This window comes from Balearica regulorum, chromosome 4 (assembly GCF_011004875.1).
Source record: "Balearica regulorum gibbericeps isolate bBalReg1 chromosome 4, bBalReg1.pri, whole genome shotgun sequence".
NCBI classification, from domain to species: Eukaryota; Metazoa; Chordata; class Aves; order Gruiformes; family Gruidae; genus Balearica; species Balearica regulorum.
In genome coordinates this window covers 2911713-2930455 of record NC_046187.1, presented here as the reverse complement: position 1 = coordinate 2930455, position 18743 = coordinate 2911713, and the positions used below count along the sequence as shown (strand labels likewise).

General features: G+C 52.4%; 3 protein-coding genes and 1 long non-coding RNA gene across 10 annotated transcripts in view; 1 reads left to right on the top strand and 3 right to left on the bottom strand.

Annotated features, from left to right (window-relative positions):
- The window catches only part of LARP7 (La ribonucleoprotein 7, transcriptional regulator), a 62808-nt gene extending 60040 nt beyond the window's left edge, over positions 1–2768 (bottom strand). Inside the window, exon 1 of the mRNA XM_075750971.1 lies at positions 2639–2768. The gene's annotated coding sequence lies outside the window, so the exon portion shown is untranslated. The remainder of the gene's footprint in view (positions 1–2638) is intronic.
- NEUROG2 (neurogenin 2) lies at positions 2166–3225 on the top strand. The gene has a single exon (XM_075751007.1). The coding sequence runs from the start codon at positions 2238–2240 to the stop codon at positions 2964–2966; it is 729 nt and encodes a 242-aa protein (XP_075607122.1). The 5' UTR covers positions 2166–2237; the 3' UTR covers positions 2967–3225.
- Positions 3226–3778: 553 nt separating this feature from the next.
- Positions 3779–8616, bottom strand: LOC142601633 (uncharacterized). Its single transcript, XR_012835155.1, has 3 exons — positions 7776–8616; positions 4542–6860; positions 3779–4454 (listed from the first exon to the last, which is right to left on the bottom strand). It is a non-coding gene; the product is annotated as an uncharacterized LOC142601633 (long non-coding RNA).
- A 1856-nt stretch (positions 8617–10472) lies between these two features.
- Positions 10473–18743, bottom strand: part of ALPK1 (alpha kinase 1) — a 58644-nt gene continuing 50373 nt past the window's right edge. For 6 of the 7 annotated variants that reach the window (XM_075750963.1, XM_075750964.1, XM_075750962.1 and 3 more), the window contains 2 exons: positions 16332–16518; positions 14246–15720 (listed from right to left, as the gene is read on the bottom strand). In XM_075750963.1, the coding sequence (XP_075607078.1) occupies positions 15524–15720; positions 16332–16518 (384 nt within the window). In that variant the 3' untranslated portion in view covers positions 14246–15523. Of the gene's footprint in view, positions 12212–14245; positions 15721–16331; positions 16519–18743 lie in introns of those variants that run through there. The other variant, XM_075750969.1, reaches the window with a different exon arrangement.

Below are 18743 nucleotides of genomic sequence, written 5' to 3'. Positions count from 1 at the left end.
GCGCTCCACCCTTCGGAGAAAAGCTCTACATCGCTGTGTGTGTGGGGGAGCCGGCGGCAGGAATCGGGCTGAACCCCAAAAAAGGCACCCGATGGGTTACGCAGCCGGCGTCTGGGCCGACTTAAGGTGCTGACAAAGAAGGAAGGTCCCTTTGCGTCGCTCTCCCGGGATGCCAAGGGGACCTACGGATTTCCCGTTTTTCAAACGGAGGTGAGGGAAGCGTTAACGTCTCCTGGTAGAGTCGCAGAGATTTACTGATAGATCGGCCACATCGGAGCGAGAGGGTAGCGACGGGTCTCGGAGGCCGTACCAGCTGGGAACGCAGAGCGGAGGATGCGGAGCCAGACCGAAAGCCGACGCTCGAGCGCACCAAACGCCACAAAGTTGTCAGGCAGCGAGAGCGAGGGACTGACCCGTGGGCACGTTTGCAGTGTGCCGGGCGAGAGGTTCGCCGAGATTTTAGCTCTTTCATCTATTTTGGGTTTTTCCCACCGGTTGCAAATAAAACTCTGTTTCAAAACCCGACTCCCCCAGAGCGCCTCAGCGACGAATTTTCCACGCGGGGCCGCCGCCGCGCTACGGTTTTGGTGTTGTACGTCCCCACCGTCATCCCTTCCCGTGGGTCTGTCGCGCAGAGCCAGCCTGCTGACCCCGGGGGCATGTCGCCAGGCCCAGCCATTCATTCGGGCTTTCTGCCCCAGAGGGTGGTCTGGAAGAGAAGCGGGGAGGGGAAGGAGGGGGGAAGGCTTTCCTGGTGGATTGACAAGTTGTGGGGATTTTTTTTTTTTTTTTTTAAAGTGTTTCTGAGCCTACGTTGTGTCCCAGAGTTGTATTTGACAGCAGTGAGGCAGCACGGCAGCCGGGACCGCGGATTTCCTCACCGCCAAAACACAGATGGCGGAGGCGCAGGGCTCTGCCCCTTTGCAAAACCTCCCGCAAACGGAGGGGAAAGGCGACGCCGGGCCCAGGCGCTGGTGGACTGACTGTGCCTCAGCACCCCAACACCTCAGCTCCCCAACACCTCAACACCTCAGCACCTCAGCTCCCCAACACCTCAGCTCCCCAACACCTCAGCACCTCAGCTCCCCAACACCTCAGCTCCCCAACACCTCAGCACCTCAGCTCCCCAGCACCCCAGCACCTCAGCACCTCAGCTCCCCAGCACCCCAGCACCCCAGCACCTCAGCACCTCAGCACCTCAGCACCTCAGCTCCCCAACACCTCAGCTCCCCAGCACCTCAGCTCCCCAACACCTCAGCACCTCAGCACCTCAGCTCCCCAGCACCCCAGCACCCGGCCTTGGGGAGCAGATCCCGCTATCCCAACAGACTCGGGGTGTGTGTGTGCCCCCCCCCCCAAGCTGTGCGTTAACGGTGTGCCCTTAGCAAGGCCCCTCTCCCCGCACCGCTCTGCCCCCGCCGGGGTCTCCCCTCAGCACCCACCTCGGCCTCGCCCCGGGGCTGCAGAGCAGGGCGGGCGCGCTCGCGGCAGAACGCCTCCTTCCATCGACGGGCCCGCCCCGGGCGACGGGGTGGGGGGGGTTCAGCGAAGGGGAGCCCCAACCCCAACCCCAACCGCACCCCGGGAAGCGGCTGAGGGGGGCGGGGGGGGGGTGCGGGGGGTGTCGCGGCCGCCGCCGCCCGTTGACGAACGCCTGAAAGGGAACCGGCCCCGGAGCGCGTGGCGAGCGGGGCGCCCTGATTGGCCAGCTGCGCCTCGCGACCCCCCTCGCGCGCGCCGCGCGACCCCCCCCCCTCCTCCCTTCCCTCCTCCTCCTCCTCCTCCCCCCCCCCCATTCATTAATAAATTAGCGGCACGCTCCAGCCGAGCGCGAGGCACCAATGGCGGCGGCCCCGGCCCCGGGGCGGGGGGGGGGGGGGGGGGCCCCTGAAAAGAAAAGCGGGAGGCGCGGGAGGGGCGGGCGGGGGCCCCGGGGGTAGGTTTGATTGTTCCCCGCGGGGTATATAAGGGGTGTTAAGGAGGGTCGTGTGCCAGACACGCAGCCGACGGGCCCCGGGCAGCTCCGCCGCCGCCGCCCCGGGGCGCGTGCCACACCCCCCCCCCCCCGATCCCCCCCCTCCTTCCCGCGCTTTCCCCCCCACCCCCCCACCCCCTCCTCCCCTCTCGTCCGCCCCGTCAAACCGCCGAACCGTTAAACCGCTCGTGCCGCCCAACCGTCACCCCGGCTCGGCCGTCGGGTTCCCGCGGCCCCGCGGCCCGTCCCGCCGCCCCGCAGGATGCTGGTGAAGGCGGAGGGCCTGGCGCCGCCGGCCGAGGAGGAGCTGCTGCTGCTGGGGCTGGTCTCGCCCGCCCCCTCGCCCTCGCTGCCGTCCAGCGCCGAGGAGGAGGAGGAGGAGGAGGAGGAGGAGGAGGAGGAGGAGCTGCGGGCCGCCTCGCCGGAGCCACCCGTGGAGGCGCCGGGCGGCCGGGGGCTGAGGCGGCCGGAGGGGAAACGGCGGCCGGGACGGAGCCGCGGTGCCCCGCGGACGGCTCGGACGGCGGAGACGGCGCAGAGGATCAAGCGGAGCCGGAGGCTGAAGGCCAACAACCGGGAGCGCAACCGTATGCACAACCTGAACGCGGCGCTGGACGCCCTCCGCGACGTGCTGCCCACCTTCCCCGAGGACGCCAAACTCACCAAGATCGAGACGCTTCGCTTCGCTCACAACTACATCTGGGCTCTCACCGAGACCCTGCGGCTGGCCGGGGCGGCGCGGCTCGGTGCCGAGGCGGCGGCGGGGCCGGCGGTCGGGGGGAGCATGGCGGGGGGCACCGCCGAGGGCAGCCCCTCACCCGCCTCCTCCTGGAGCGGCGGCTCCGCCAGCCCCGCGCCCTCCGCCTCGCCCTACGCCTGCACTTTATCCCCCGCCAGCCCCGCCGGCTCCGCCTCGGACGCCGAGCACTGGCCGGTCCCACCGGGACGCTTCGTCCCGCCGCCGCCGCTCCAGCCCCGCCGCTGCCTCTAGCCCTGTCCGGGGGTCCCGGGGTTCACACACACCCCCCCACACACCCCCACACCCCCCGCCTCTCCTCTCCCGCCCCGGGCCGGCGGCATCTGGCCGCTTCCCAGGGCGGGCTGTGGGAATGTCACCTGCCGAACCAAACTTTCGGTCTGCTCTCTCGCCCGTGTGCACTTTGTCCGGCTTCCCAGATCTGTCACCGGGGCTTTTGTGTCGTGTGTGTGTGTCCCCCCGGCCGCTCCCCCTTTCGCCATCTGTCCCTTATGATTTATTGGGGGGGGGGGGGGGGAGAAAGAGAGAGAGAACGAGAGAGAGAAAGAAAAGAAAGAAAAGAAAAGAAAGAAAAAGAAAGAATAAGAAAGAAAAAGAAAGAAAAAGAAAGAATAAGAAAGAAAGAAAAAGAAAAGAAAGAAAGAAAAAGAAAAGAAAGAAAGAAAAGAAAAAGAAAAGAAAGAAAAGAAAGAAAAGAAAAAGAAAAGAAAGAAAAGAAAAAGAAAAGAAAGAAAACAAAAAGGAAAAAAAGAAAAAAAAAATTGTTTTGTTAGGGGTCCAGGTTAGAAGTCATTGTATAATTTGTAGGCTTTGTGAGGGCTGAATGCAAGCGTGGAAATTTAGGCTGAACTCTCTATCAAAAGGAAAAAATGTAGAGGAAAAGGGAGGGGGGGGGAGAAATGGGGAGGGAGGACCTCTTCATGCATTATTTATTTCGACCTTTAGGGGACGAGGAACTCCCCCCTTCTTTCAGGAGATTAAAAATAAATCAACAGACTGAAAACCTAAACAGACACGGAACATTACAGCGATCAGCCACACACGTGTTCACATTTATTTATTATAAAGAAAGATTTCATGGAAAATATGTATTTTTTTGTATAATTTACAGAGTCTATTCTAGTATGTATTTACAGCTGAAGAGCAAAGGGATTGTTCTTGTGATAAAATATAAATAAAAATCTCTAATTTTCGTAACTTTTGGGTTGGTGCTTTTTTCTGGTTTCCGTGCCGTTTACCGGGAATTACGGGACTGGGGGGGGGCCGGTGGGAGCTGCCTGCGCTCGTGGGGCCTTACGGTGACAAAGCGGGTACACGGGCAACAGCTTCGTGTGCGGGTGTGCCTGCGGCGGTCAGCGACACCCGCGCTGGCAGAGCCTTCGGGAGGCTCATGGACGTTTTAATTTCCAGAATTTCCTCTTGCTTTTTAAAAGAAATCCCCCCCCCCCTTTTTTTTTTTCTCTGCAGCATAAGAACAGGATTAAACTCTCGGGGATGTCAGCTTAGCCTCCAGGGTGGGGCTGGGGGGGACACTCTGTGGGTGAAAAGGTGTTTGGGGACAAGTAGATCCAAACCAAGAAAAATCTCTTCTTTTTCCAGCCAAGCAAAGCCCCAGACTGGTTCTGGAGGTGACAGGCACCAGCAGAAACACGCGCACGACTCGGCCTCGGCCTCGGCCTCCCCTCGTGGCGGTTCATTTCTGTTCTTGGGTTCCTTGTGTGGCTGATAACGTCACGAGGGAAAAACAGCGTTAAGCACAGTACAAAAAAAAAAATGAAATATATATATATAAGTTTGGTGGAAGCTTACTGATCGTTTACGTTTTCCTCTCGGTGCAGAAGATGCCGCGCAGCAAACGCGTGACGGACGGATAAACTGCTTATCGCGCTTCTTTGGGCTGATGGCTCCTGGGTTTTGCAGAGAAGGCCGTAGGAAGTAAATGTTACCGAGGAAAAAAAAAAAATAAAACGCATGGGTTTAAAAATGAAAAATTTCCTTTCTCCGTCTCTCTGAGAGACGGACGAAACCCAAGTCAGGGGCAGGTCCAGGGGGTTCGGGTCAACGGCTCGGAGCACCCTTCGGCTGTGCCAGGGGAGCGTGCACAGCGTGGCTACCGACAGCACACGGCCAGGGATGTCACCAGGGAGGGGGGGGGGGACGCTGGAGGCCACCGAAGCCTTTCCATCATCCCCCGGGAGCACTTTGTGACTTCTGGGTACAAACACCTGGAAATCACTAAAAACCAGCAGAGGCGCTCGAATGTATTAATTAAATAAAATGCACGGCACATGAATCCAGCCCGCTACCCCCCCCCTGCCCCCCGACCGGATCCGGGGAGCGTGAAACCCGGCCCTCGGAGCGACATCCTCGAAAGGGTGAGCAGGGGGGGAGAGAAAAAAAAAAAACAACAAACCCAAAACGTGTGAAAAGAGAATTAGTGAAATTAGGTTAGGCCAATAAAACGTGCGGGGGTTCACACCCCCCGGCCCCGCAGCCTCGGGCGAGCAGCGCAATCCAGCCTGATCTATTGTTTCCCCCCCTGGCAGGGGGGTTATTGTGTGATAAATAATTCCTTAAAAAAAAAAAGTGGGTGCATTTGCATAATCACTGCTTTGATGTGGCCAGCAAGATGAAGCTGTGTCCCCCCAAATCTGCCACAGGCCAGAAGGAACAAAACAAGAGGGAGCCTTTCAATCCGCTGGCAGTGTGTGGGGCAGCCCGTCGGGAGCGGGTTTTTCACTCTCGCTCTCTTTTAACGACCCCTTTTAATGATTAAACTCCAGGAATGCCAAAAAGAAGGCTAGCGCCTCGCTCGCCCTCTCCGTCTTTTCTGGTCGGGTCTCATTGTCCTTCTCGGTTTCTCTCCCGCTTTTAAGAAGCGCTGGAGGGAGTAGGTGCCTTTCGGCTCTTCAAAAGGCCGGGATGGATGAGATGTGCTTCCCCTCTCTCCATGGCGAGCCGTGCGGGAGCGGGAGGGATGTCTCTTCCCCGTATTTCCTTCCGTCCCAGGTACAGGTGCTGTTAGCAGGAGCATCCCCCGTCCTGCTGGGGCCACTGCCGACGGGAACCACCGTGGGGAAAAAAAGCATACGTAGCGTGGGAGGATGGAGGCGGGAGGTCGGGAGAGGGTTTTTCTCCGGGGTTTGGGGTGGGAACCACGGGAGTCAAACCTTCCCTGGTCCCCGGGCAGGGCTGCCGGCACGGCTGGGCTCGGCTGGAGATGCCCTTGAAGGAGATGGGACTGAGGAGGGGCAGGTGGGGAGAGGGAGGCAGGACAGCAAAGGATGCGCCAGAGAGGCTGGACTTGTTACCTAACCCATTCACCCACGTCCCGATTTTTCTTCCCAAGGCGGCCAAAAGAGTTTATTTCCCTGTTTCTTCCCTCTCGACTTGAAACAGTTTATTTCCCTCCTTCCTTTTTGTCTTTTATTTCCCTCTTTTCCCTCAGAAGACTGATGATGGGAGGTCCCAGCCTCGAACGGAGCCGTTGCTCCCCAGAGCATCGGGAAATCAGCCTGCGGCTCCAGAAACGATTACAGCGAACCTGGAAGCGGACCGAGGGATGCAGGATGGAAAACCACCTCTTCGGATGAAGTGGAAAACCGGGGGGTGGTTTCCATGGCAGCACCTTGCCATAAAAAAATGCGTTTATGATCCTTCTGTGTATTGTATTTTGGCATAAAAGCTTCTCCGCGCCGTCAGAGCTGGAGGGGCAGCTCTATGGCCCCCGAGGGGTTTTACAGCCCTCCTTGGCATAAGAATAGCGACAAGAAGCCAAACTAGTGCCGGTGTGACAGCAGCCGCACCCCCAAGGGCTCGCGCTGGCTTGCTTTCATGTCAGACATAAATCTTTCCACGTATCGCCATAATTAAAAAGAGCGTTTCCCGACCCAGCCTTCATCTGGCCGGTCGATTTTAAGCGCAGCTTTCGCCCTCCCTCCTAGGTGAACGAACACCTCCGAGCCGAGGCAGAGACCTGGTCTTTCGGGCTGGGTACCTCGCTGCTGAGCCCCTGGATGCTCACCGAGATTCAAAATGAAGGTAGAAGACGTGGAAGGACTGAAAATTCAACTTCGGTAGCTTTCTAGGTAAATCTGAAGAGAGTGAGGCACAGCATGAAGGGTCTAGCTGAAAACAAAAACAAAACCAAATTTCCTAAAGCTTTATTCAGGTGCCCCAGGTTCCACTGCTCATCAGGTTTTATTGACTAAATGATTTTATTGTCCCAGTGATATGTGGGGCTCGTGATGGTGAAAAAGTAAAGCCATTATGCGGGGAAACAAGTAGATGAGGGTTCACCTGCTGTGGAGCATCCTATGGTGCACCCTAATGGCTTTGTTATTGAAATGCGTAGGACATTAAGTAATTAAGCACATACTGGCTGGGTTTTTAACACTGGATACATTAGTGATCGCATAATGTTGTTTTAATTGAAAGGACCAATCACCTGCGATATGAAACAGTTACATCTTTTCTTATTTCCATACAAAAATATGTACGCAACTTAACGAAACGTAACGAGAGCCCGTCCCAAAATATTTGTAAAACCCGTTTGTGTGTATGAAAGGGCGTATGTTTCTCTGCAGATGGAAAGCAAGATCCCACGCAATCTCCGTGTTGCTTGGGACAGGCGTTCGGCTGGCGGTCTCCAGCCTGGCACTGCCCGTCTCCCGTCCCCTCTCCGTCCCCTGTCCCCACTCCGTCCCTAACTCCCCCCCAAATCTCTCATTTCCGCTGCAGACAAGGCAAGCTTGCTGGGGATGGTCCATGGGGCATGCATTCCCTCAGGCTCTGGCTTTCCCCACGGGCTGGGTTTTGGGTTTTGGTTTTTTTTTTACATTTCACTACTTTCTCCTTGGGGACTCGGCCTTTCGCTGGCTTCATTTGCTTCCTTTTTACAAAGGAGGACTAGTCCTCAAATTTTGAGCTCATGATCCTCAGATCAGAATGTCTTAGTCTCTTCGCACTGAATTGAATTAACGCCATTGAATACACCGAGAGCTTTTAAGCTGATCTCTCAAAAAAAAATAAAAAAAAAATCACCTTTTCATTTTTATGATATTTTAGAAGTATTTCCGAGCAGCTGCTAGGGAAAAGGCCGTCACCATCTCGGTTCTCTTCGCTGCCAAGCTCCTCCAGCCTCCGAGGGTCCTCTCGCTCACACTCGTCCTCTCTGGTCTGGTTTTTCTCTCATCTGCAGGTCCCGTGTCCGCAGCCACCTCGCACAACCCTGATGCAGGGGGAACGAGAAGCAGAGGAGGGGGATTTTTCCAGGGGGGTTTGGTGCCTTGGGGAGCTGGCAGCCGGGCTACGTGTCGAGGAGGGGCACAATGCCCCGGGGGCGCGAGCCATGAGCGGCAGCTGCTGCTCCGGCCATGGGGCGTGGGGAGGTCCTGGGGGTCCGGGAACCCCCCAGGGAGGGGGACGCTGGCCGTCCTGCCAGGGGGGTGGTGCTGCAGGTGGCCAGGGGATGTCTGGTTTTGTGCCTGGCTTACTCTGCCCGCGATGCTCTCGCGGTACGTGACACAGGACGTGTCCTCCAGCACCGGAAGGCATGGGTGGCAGGAGAAGCGATGCGAGTTAGGGGGTGGCGGAGAGGGGCACGGGGTTGGTGTACGCAGGGGGCCAGGAAGGACCTGGGGGGGGTGGGAGCGAGCCTGGCCGGGGACACCAGTGCTCTTGGCATCGTAGCGCATCAGTCTCACACAGTCCCAACCTCGGCCTCGAGTGACTCAGCTGCCACGGGAGCCTGGCAAAGCACTCATCCCAATTGGATTTAGGGAAAGGACCAGAACCAGATCCCAGGTCCCAGCCCTCCTAAACAATGGGAGTCCCTGGACCCCCCCGGTCCCCAGACCCCCAGCTTTGCAGCAGAAATCGGGGTGCTGCTCTCTGCCTGGGAAGGACGGTCTGAGCGTTCACTGAGGATGTCAACGGGCCGTCTGTCTCCCTCGGCCGAAGTAATCAGATAAACTCTGCGTGAAGGAATAAAAGCGAGCCAGGAGCAAGGCTAACAGTGACATGAAACTAAGCCGGTGGTTTCTGAGGCAGGCTGGAAAGCTTGGTGGGAAAGCCAGCCTCGGCAGCAAGCGGCTCGGGCACATCCCGGCTGGTCCGTGGTGGAACAGGGCGGCTGCGCCCCAGCCCACAGCATCAGCACCAGCGGGGAAATCAAAAAGCATGAGCTGCCCGAGCTGCGAGCACAGGGTTTGCTCCTGCAGGCCGGTGTTTGGGATAAAGCGCATCTCCGAGCGAATTTAAACTGGTAATTCATGATTTTGGGAACCCCGGGGTCACACGAAGGGTGAAGAGCCACCAGAGACTTTGCGGGGCTTTGCAGAGGCGTAGGGATGGGGAGGTTGCAATTTATCTCTTGGGGGGGGAATCACATACGCCAAATCCTGTAAGGGCTTGGACTTCACAACATTTTGCCTTAATAACACGTGGATTCAGCCCAGGCAGCCACGATTCCCACACCACATGGGCAAAAAAATCACAAGTGCCCATCTTTTCTATAGTAATCGCAGCGCTGCAGACCACTTGCACGAACAGAAATCCTGGTGGGATTTTTTTTTTAAGCTGGTGTCAGTTGTTGCCTTACTATGGGGCCAAATCTAGCGTCGTAAAGTCTAAGACAGACTTTTTTGCTCTGACGAGCTCACTGATACCTTCAACTTAAGGATATATCTTGCCTTCAGATCTGGTGCAACATTTGTGCAAGTCCAGCAAACTTCTGGCAACCTTCTCGTCCCTGTGACTTGTCCCAACTTCAGATTTCTCATTAAAGAGAGGTAGTACTCTTGCAATGCTAAGATTTAAAATAAAGCCTTTAAAAAGTGATTGGAGAAAAAAAAAAAAGAACATTCTTCAGACTGCAGCCTGTGACGGAGGGTTGCTCGGCGCTTCGCAGCGGCCGGCAGCGTGCGGGGAGGGAATACGGATGGTGCTGGGGCGGCTGCGACACCAGCCGTCCCCTTTCCCTTGCCTCCCTTCCCCCTCCTTTTATTAAAAAGAAGAGAGACTGGACCAAAGCTGATGGCATATTTACCTTCATGAGTTTTAAAAAAAGTTAATTACTGCTTGGAGCAAGTTGGTATGGCTGTCCTGAGCTGTCTTTTATTAGTAGTCGCCTTCATTAATTTCCCTCGCTGGATTTGCTGCTAATAGCTGCTTGGTCCTGGGCAGCACAAAGCAGCATCTGTGCCATTGAGCAGAAAAGCGGGAGTCAGGCAAAGGGGGGCATTGGGGAGGGGGCGACGCCGTTTGCAAATCAACCTCTATTAACGTGATGGCCTGCTCGGAGGGGACGGCAGCCCCGGTAGCTAGCACGGCAGTTTGGGTTTCACTTGGTCGTTATCAAGGGAGGAAAAGCATCCGCTGCACGCCACGGTTACCCTGCTCTTCATTGAGCCGGGGGGTGCAGGCACCCCTGGGTGCTGGCCACGTCACCCTTGCACCCTTCTGATGGAGAAGGGAAGGGGGATGCCGGCCCTTGGTGAAAAACCAAATTATTAACAACTTGGTATCTTTTGATGAGAGATTCACTCTGTCTTAAAAATAGCTGGGCAGAGCTGTTTTCTGATTAAAGAATGGGATTAAATTCTATTTGGAGGGTCGCCGCGGGCAGGGGGGGGTGGAGGCACCGCAGGCTCAGGCAAGCCGGGGCGGCAGGCGGCTGCAGAGACCAACAGCCCCATCTGCTCCCGCTCTGCAGAGGGACACGGGAGATGATTTCATCCAAGAGGGGGGGGAAGAAGAGGGTGGCATGTGCCGTTCCCGGGAGAGGGGAGAGAGCGGCACGCTGCTGCCGCCGGGCAGTCCCCAGGCTGCTGGCTTCCCTGCCGGGAAGCCAGTGCAGGGACTTCCCTCCAAGGCAGCAGGTGACAGTGGGAGTTACCGGCCGCTACTTTGCTGCAACTATCCCCGTTTCTGGTTATTTGGAGGGAGCAGTGGTTACAACAGTATGTCACACCACCTGTAAAGAGCGTGCTTTTCCCAACACGCACACAATGCTTACAGATACAGCTGTCTCTGCTTGGTTTCCCTTCCCCTGGGGGCTCCCCCAGCATCGGCGGGGGCCCCTCACGGCTCTGCCAGCTGAGGGGGGAAGGACAAGCTGGGGAAACTCCCATGGTGGGTGCCAGTCCTGCGCCCGGAAGAGCAATCCCAGCCCTGCTACCAAGCTGTATAGTGGGAAGGAGATCGCCGAGGAGGCTGGTGCTGCTGCGTTCAGCGTTAGCGCTGAGTTTTGCCAAGCAGAAGAGATCTGGCGGCGGCACGCTGCCTCTCTGAGCTTGCTCACGTGAAGCTATCCCCTCGATATCCGTGAATAGCTCTTTCTGGTAAAAAAACCCATGCCTAAATCCAGCAGCTGGGCTCTCAGGGCAGCTGACAGCGGGTTTATGGCAGCAGGGATGTGGTGCCTCGCGTGCAGGGGCTGCCTCACAGCTGGAGGGGTCACCCCGCGCCCGCGCTTCGCTGGCCTTAATGGCCCGGGATGCCGCCGACTCCGAGAGAGAGGGACAGAGACAAGCCTGGCTCGGCCTCGTACCGTCGGAGTAACGGAGGGGCTCCCTTTTACACAGCATCTTTTGTAAGAGAAGTTCCCCCAAGTGCTTCGTAGTTACGTTAGGTATCTGTAAAAGAGCGAGGAAATCATTCTGCCCATGGTTAATAGGATTTGGTTACATCAGCTTGTTCCCTCTTGCTATCAAATTTACTTTTATGCGTGAGTACATGACAAACACGGCTGCCTTTCATTTGGATTCCAGCAGAAGGGTAAGCGGGAAAAACTTCTTTATCCAGTATCTTCGCTGAAGGACAGGAAAGCAGGTCATCACCTCGTCAAGAGCGGGACGGTTTTGTGCCCAACTTGCTGCAGCACTTACACTGGGCGTAAACTCCGGTCCTTGAGTTGGCTGCTTCAGCTGAGAGGAGAAAATGCTTCTTCAGACTTTATGTCCTTACAGTTAATGAAAATATTTCATTGTGTGTAGCAGCACAACACAGTTTTACTCATTTTGTAGAGACCACAGGGTGACTGGCTTTTAATGATCATGCTGAGCTCTTATGTTATAAATCAAGCCCAAAAAGCAACCTCGGTAGCAAGTTACTTAATAGAAACCACTGAATTTCTTAAAAAAAAAAAAAAAAAAAAGTACTCCCAAGTCTTGCTTGGTTCAAAAAAATCTTTCCTCTGAAACCAGAGGAAATAGCAGAACAGCAGCTTTTTTGGTCAGTAGCTCTAAGATGAAACTTCCAGCCAAAATATTAAATGCTCCATCAGAGTCAATTATTTATTTCCCTCAATAATCACCTATTTATACCACAAATATGAACCAATAATTTTAAGTTCCATGTGTTTCGGGCCATGTAGGTGCCCAGGTTCTTCAGGCGATGAGGTTCTAGAGCACGTTAATCCAGGATTTCCAACACCCAAGCCCAGACTGAAGATAGAGCGCCTGCATTTGTGCCCAAGCCTGTGAAGAGTCAGACAAGTAGAGGCTACGGGGTTAAATATCACGACTAGGTCTGTTTTAACGGGGAACGGGACAAGCAGATACTTGACAGTAACTTTTAATGGGGAGTAGCCATAACTTTGGCCGAGATGGTAAAATGTATGCTACAGACCAACAAAAGAAATCAGCTGCGAAATGCAAATATTTGGAAGAAATCCATATATTACCCTTTCCCACAGCTCGATTGATTCGGGAGGATATCTAAATACCTATTTTGTGGCCTCTCTTGGCACAAGAGGCATGAGCTGGAAAAGGCATTACTTGCCAGGGGTCTCGAAACCGCACGTGCTATCGCAGCAGACAGCGCGGGGCCGGCTGCTGGCAGCGTATTAGGACACTTTGTTCTGCAGAGATTGTCCGGGAGGTTTTGTTTTCCTTTTAATTGTCTCTATAGAGAAAGGAAAGCCTCTGCAGTGAGGCTTTAACACAGCATCTCTGCTGCCTATTAATTCCCGAGATCTCGCTAACTAGCTTTGTTTCCTCTTCAGAGCCCGGCGTCCTCTTTTGCCGGAGCACGGAGCTATGTATGCATGGCGTTTGTCACTTGGTTAAAGGCAGCATTTCCCTACTGCTGCAGACAAGGGCGTCCTTTATTGGCTGCGGAACAAGATAACGGACTTAATCTTCCCAGTAACACGTGAGTTTTCATGTATCACTTTAATCTGCGAAACACTGGGGCCGAGTGTACCGTCACATGCCGATTTTACTTTTCTATGAGCGAGTGACTCCCCGGCTCAATGATGGATTGTTTGCTCGCTTTTAACAACAGTCAAGATGCTGAATGCCCCGGGGTGATAGACAGTGTGCAATGGGAACGGCAGCAAATCTGATGGCCCAGTTCAAGTTCACCTGACAAAGCTGAAGCAGTCTGCAAGCAGCATTCGAGAAAGGATTATTCACACTAGCATTATATTTTTGAATGCATTTTTCTTCCTGCGCAGCTGCACAGCTCCCCAACACTGAAGGTTTATGCACCATAATAAAGAGATTTAATTTTTTTTTTCTTCTTCTCCTGCTACTCCCTTTTTACACCTAGTTCTAATGGGTCAGTGCAGTGATAGGGCATCTTTCCAAACAACTCAGCACAAACATCACCTAGAAAACAATAGCATTGCTACTAAAAAGCAGGAACAAAAGCCTAAAAAAAAAATCTCTGCTGGCTGCAGAAACAAAAGCTGATGGTTTTGTTAAAGCCTACTCTCTGTTGGGGACCCATCTTTTTTGTGGGCGTTTGACCCTGTGTTCCCTTTCTCATCAGGAAAATCTCCCCAGAGAGATGAGCCCGTCTTTGAGCTCAGGGGCAGTGGGACATCAGGGCTTTGGAGGAGAAGAGGAGAATTTGAAATGAAGGCAGCTTTTTACTGCTGATGGAATGGGAAAGCTACCCACCGTTTTTCAAGATAAGAACGTTCTAAGACACATGGGAGCGCACAGAGCCATAGTCTGGAGGTGCTGGCATGGTCGTGGACGAGTAAAATCTAGGTCTCATCGTTTCTTTTGGCTCGAGAGGCAGAAAGAAACATTAGCTCCAGTTCTGTGCGTTAATTCCTGTCATATGTGGCGCTGTTAAGGGGAATAACATATCACCTTTGCTTGAACTACCCCAGAAATAACTTTTCTGCCTGCCAGTTAGGCTAGTAACACCAGGAAAGACGTGCTGGAAGAATAAAAGATCACTTTCCTTCTCCTGTGGAATAGAAAATCAGCCGCAACCTGTAGATGCAAAGATACGCCCTCTGCTTTTAACCAAAAGCTGCAACGCCTCCCCGAGAGAGGCTGAAACAAGCATCCTGCCGGAAGCCCTCGCAGGTTAATTACCCCTTGGAAATGAAGGTTGAAGTCCACTCATCCTGGTTAGGTAACTCATTAAAAGCCTGTCTGCAGTAGATGTAAAACGGACAGTTGAATTTTTTAGGACAAAATGCATTAGTCAGCATATCCGATTTGAAAACACTTCTTTCAGCACAGTCTGAATTCAAGTAATATTGCCAATAGTTTTGGGTTTTTCTTTTTTATTTCAAACAGACACTTCAGTTGGCTTAATTCAGCTTTGATGAGGCACAACATTGTGAGGAGCTCTCATTCCCTCTTTTTCATGGCTTTTTTCTCTACAGCATATATATACGTTATCTGACTAGGCCAGTGGGTTTGACTATTTTTAGCTAACCAGCCTGTGCTTGAAAAAAAATGTAAGATTTCAGCTGTTCAGCTAGAATTCACAACGTTGAGAGGGCATTGCTTTCTTCTATATGCTTCTGAAATCCATTGTGACAGAACAACTCTGTTGGGTCCCTTGCAGGTAGGTTGGTTATCAGTACGTGAATTGCCGTAGGTGAAAGTAGTCACATGAATGAATTGCAAGCTTTAGTTTAAAAAAAAACCACAACAAAACAACAACCCACCAAACAATAAAAAACCCCACAAAAGATTGTTTCCTAAAAAGTAAAAGGCTGCAGCTGCCTCTAACCCAGGCAGGCAGTACTGAAGCATGTGGCCAGCATACATGCCACAGGCTGTTCAGTCCTGGTGTTCAAAATCAGGGGCTCTCTGAATACGCTCGGTAACAAACAAAACAAATATACTGCTAAAGTAGTGGAGTTAAAGGACTAAGTTGCAGCTGTTGGCACGTGTGATAGTAAAGCATGTTCCCAGCACAGGCAGAGTTATTGAGAAAGCCCCTCCATGGTATAGTTATACAACTTTCATCTTTGGCTGTAGGAGTTTAGATGTTGAGATGTGGTGTGGTCACATATGCAGATATACATACACACCTCTGAAAGGAACTTCGTTATTTTTGAAGAAACCAAAACATTACCGTTTGCTCCCTGAAGCATTTATACAAGTTTCTGAAAATTTTACAGTTGGTTGAACTACAACTCTCTGCTGCTGTCTCACTCCATCTCTTATTCCATTTCCAAAGAGCAGAAGGCGCCTACTGCCCTTACTGGGTCTGTATAGATTAGAAGTTTATTATACAGTCTTGTAGCACACCTCCAGCTCAATTTGAGAGGCTTTTTTTCACTCTTCTTATGTTTTTCTGTTAATTCTTACAGATGGCTATAACAACACGAGGTTCAGATTGTACACAAGATGGTAACATGGTATTACCAGCCTGGATGCCAGTGTCATACAGGTCATGACTGACTCGACTCACACGGGTATCGTCTTGGTGGCTCTGTTCTCGCAACGACAATACGCTCCCTCCTAAAGGCATGTAGGGTAAACCAGCGTCCAGATTACGGGTCATTCTTTGTGTGACCGTCTTGTGCGAGTCTACATCGGCAGCTCTACTGAGGGCCTTGTTAAAGAAAGGCAGCGACAGATGTCATTGCACTCCACATGTTGATTATTAAAGAAGTAATAAATTCCTTTCTTCCCAAAGTTGGAGCGTGAAACATCTTTGCTATTAAGAGAATGAATCTGGGGGTCTGTGAGGTAGATGAGGCCTTTCCCGTTACCTGTCACCCAACCTGCGGAAGAAAGGATAGATCTTGGTATGGAACATCACAGCCTTTGTATTACCGCACTCAGGACTCCTGGCACAGCCCCACGCTGTTAGCGTCACTTTGGTGATTCCCAGTTTGCACCTATGCCAGCAAAAGCAGAATCCTAAGAGGTACATAATGAACATTTACCGAAATGAATATCCCAAAGATACCTGCATGCTAAAGGTGGGATCTGAAAGGTTTTATCTTCGGTTCTTAGCCAAAGAGCTCAATTGTCCATTAGCTGAATAGGAGATTTTTTTTAAGCTTGCCAATTCTGTGAAGGAAGAAGCGTGACAAAACCCGCTGCCTCTTTTAGCGGTTGTCCTTTAGATGATTCCTTCCACAAGATACATCCTTGCAGACTGGCTTTAGATGCCGATCGCTCCGCAGCATGAAGCTCTGGCACGCTTGGGAACACGTGGCTTAAGCGCTGTTGCTGTGGCGCAACGGAGAACAAGAGCACTGCTCAAGTCAAAAACATACCCGCGCGTACCTCCCTCGCTTTATGTCATGTAGAGACAGTATGTCCTTTATATAGCGTGTTCTGCAACATGAGAGGACAGGGAAGAAATAAAGTTCACTGTAACACTAACCTTGCAGATCAACAACAACGTCTGTTCCATTGGAGAACTCATAGGAGAAATGGCCGTAGGCCAGACCGTACTCTGTGGCTTTGTACTCGTTCTTTACTACCTTCGTGTTGTTGGACAGCTTCACAAACTCCCCGAGGATGTAGGGCTCCACGCTTACGCATCCTTTTATGGTTCTGTCTTCCAGTATCTGAAAAGAGAGTGTTCATGACAGTCAGGCAAGCGGAGACGTGAAAACAAGGATGCTAAAAGCTCCTCTGACATCTTGGGTTTTGCTCCTAGAACTTCCCGTCCTAAGACAGATGGGAAGAGCCTTCATGTTAACCCACTGCTGATTCAAAACACAGGCTGTTTAGATGAGGAGCTCACATTTAACTAGAACAAAGGGTGGTAAAAGATCCAACGCAAAGTCAGCCTGACTTTGCAAACTCCAAAAGCAACGAATTCGAGAAATATCTAGTTCGTCCAGCAAATAGGAAACTTCTTTCAGGAGATTACGCTAAAGAATAAGCCAGAAAGCTGAAAAGATTGGGGTAAACCTGCACCTGGTCCTTCTTCAGTGCGTAAATAACCAGCAGGAGGGTTTGGGGGATTTTTTTAGTCATTTCTGTGTTCAGAGGCTTGTAAGCACCAACGCCAGACTCTCATTAGGCCTTATTAGCGAGTGGCATAGAGCCAGATCTAGTGCCAGAATGGCTAACAGTAATATGCATAGCATGCTATCATACACCTCCGTGTAATGAAACCGTGAGGTCAGCGCTGTGCTGTGGAGGGTAGATCTCCATATTTGAAACACAAGTCAAATGGAAAAGTTAAACATAAGAATAAAGAAAAGATCCTTTACTTTCCCGCTGGGGAATGGATTGTCAGCTTTAACCTCCGTGCCAGGTCACTCAGATGCGGCTTCGGCCTCTAACAACCAGGCTGGGTGCTGGCACAGCAGGGCCGTTTGTCTCGTGGCTTTGCGTGCCGTCCTCACAACCATCGTGCAGAAGAAAGAGCAGAAGCAAGAGCTGTCCTGGCTACAGTTACCTGTACAATCCAGGCGTTAAAGACTTGAGGGCACATCTAACGCAGCCACCTCAAACTCCACGTGTTCAGAACTGAGCAAGCAAAGAAGCATCTTGCGTGATAAAAAGCAGCTGTTGCTTTGGTTGAGCGCCGGGTATTTTAGCAGCTGGGTTTTGCTGTTTCAAGAGACTAATCCCAAAGTGCTTTTTCTTCAAACTTTTAGCTTCAAGCTCCTTGTTTTTTCAACCTACTCAGAAAGAGTAATTCTCACAACTTTCCTGCCCCTTCCCCTCCCAGGCTCTCTCGGGTAACTCTGCATCCCAGCAGCTCTCAGCCACTTGGTTCTCATGGCTCTCAGCAGCCCATCTCTGAGGCTGGACCACTGGGATGGAGGGACAGAAACTCTCCTTAGTGAGAGGCGGCTGATGGATCCGTGGCCTCACTGAAGCTCACGGCCCTGCCGATTCCAACAGCCTTTCTTCACCCATCCACTCATGCTCAGCTGCAGGGAAGGCAACAGGCGTCACCTTCTTGTGACTGAGTACAACCCACACTGGTTGTGTCGTTAGGGACAACGGAAAAGGCACAGGCTGTAGGGCACTGGATCAGTTGTGAGGCTGAGTCAACAAGTTAAATCAAACTGTGGTTTAAAGGTGTCCGTGGTTTAAAGGTGTCTTATTCCATGCTGAGGGGCTGTTGTTGAGGAAATGAGCTTTTTGGGATAGCCGTTTGAAGGATGACTGAGCTGCCAGTGCGATACGGCCATGAAAAATGGAGGTCTCGCTAAGGATAAGGGTTCCTACTGCCTCTGCTAAAAGCGTGGTGGAGTCTCAGGGGAACACTGTACAATTCTGATTCAATCAATGCGTAAGAATTGTGAATACAAAGTAGAACAGGCTCAGGGCTTCACGGATAAACAGAGAAGGAGACACCTATGTCTTGAGGTGACACTAAAACAAGCTTGGCTTCCCTAGCCTAGAGAACAGCAGCTATGAGGGGATGTTATTGCTGCTCCTTCCTTAAATCTAGGCCTCAAAGCAGTTGCAAGACGGGCAAATGTAAATGGACTAATTTCAGGTTAGAAAATAGCAGAAATTTTCCAGACCTCAAGAGAGCAGCTCTAGAACAATTTCCTACCGGAAGCAATGAAGGTTAAAACACAAACCACAACATGGCTGCTTTTAAGATAGGGCTTAATGAGTATAAAAAGGAATTATGCAGAGTCACTGCTGTGGTATGAGGGCACCGGACCTGATGAGCCATGAGGAGGTCCTTTCCAGTCCTGTGTTCCTGAAATTCAGCATCAGGCAGAAAAGGCCTCAAAGCTGTCCTGCAGCAAATCAACTCGTCTGCAAGAACCTCACTTGCTGGGTTCTAGAAAGTTTTAGACATTGTTGTGACACT

Bases quoted from the DNA above. Each gene is read 5' to 3' on its own strand.
- NEUROG2 (XM_075751007.1), top strand. From the start codon at position 2,238: ATGCTGGTGAAGGCGGAGGGCCTGGCGCCGCCGGCCGAGGAGGAGCTG.